We start from the raw sequence: 1,088 nt of genomic DNA, 5'->3' as shown, positions 1-1,088 counted from the left end.
AATATATCGCGATATATCAGGACATATCGTAATATGTCGCGATATATCAGGACATATCGTAATATATATCGCGATATATCATGACATATCGTGACATATCGCAATATATCATGACATATCGTAATATATCACGACATATCGTAATATATCGCGATATATCATGACATATTGTAATATATCGCGATATATCACGACATATCGCAATATATCATGATATATCACGACATTGTAATATATCACGATATATCAGGACATATCGCAATATATCACAACATATCGTAATATATCGCGATATATCATGACATATTGTAATGTATCGCGATATAATATATCACTACATATCGTAATATATCGCGATATATCAGGACATATCGTAATATATCGCGATATATCAGGACATATCGTAATATATCGTAATGTATCATGATATATTATGACATATCACGATATATCGTGATATATTATGACATATCGTGATATATCACGATATATTGTGACATATCGTGATATATCATATTGTGACACATCGTGATATATCATGATATATTGTGACATTTAGTGATATATCACGATATATTGTGATATATCCTGGTATATCGTGATATATCGCGATATATTGTGGCACATCATGATATATCATTATATATTGTGACATATTGTGACATATCATGATATATCGTGATATATTGTGGCATATCGCAATATATTGTGACATATCATGATATATCGTGGTATATCGCGATATATCGTGACATTTAGTGATATATCGCGATATATTGTGATATATCCTGGTATATCGTGATATATCGCGATGTATCGTGGTATATCGCGATATATTGTGTCATATCGTGATATATCGCAATATAAAGTCCCTTATCTCTCTTATAGGATGGTCTCCATGACCGGAATCCCGTCCGGAACTTTCTGGATGATCCCCGACGTTGTGGTCCTGCTCAAGAAGAGGGGAGTCGACGACATGGACGTAACTGGGGGGGACCCGACTTCGAGGGCGTGAGGGTGGGAATGGAGCGAGAGAAGGTGAGATTTGGGGTGAAAAAGGGGGATTTTGGGGGCGTAGTGTGGGGTTT

General features: G+C 35.6%; 1 protein-coding gene across 1 annotated transcript in view; it reads left to right on the top strand.

Moving 5' to 3' along the window:
- The window catches only part of CCDC9 (coiled-coil domain containing 9), a gene marked incomplete at its 5' end in the record, with an annotated part of 18,653 nt that overhangs the window by 8,701 nt on the left and 8,864 nt on the right, over window positions 1-1,088 (top strand). The window contains 1 exon segment of the mRNA XM_032441897.1: window positions 889-1,038. Within this exon segment, the coding sequence (XP_032297788.1) occupies window positions 889-1,038 (150 nt within the window).

This window comes from Coturnix japonica, unplaced genomic scaffold (genome assembly GCF_001577835.2).
Source record: "Coturnix japonica isolate 7356 unplaced genomic scaffold, Coturnix japonica 2.1 chrUnrandom721, whole genome shotgun sequence".
Lineage (NCBI taxonomy): Eukaryota > Metazoa > Chordata > Aves > Galliformes > Phasianidae > Coturnix > Coturnix japonica.
The sequence above is the reverse complement of the archived record's forward strand: the minus strand, read 5'-3'. Positions and strand labels throughout refer to the sequence as shown.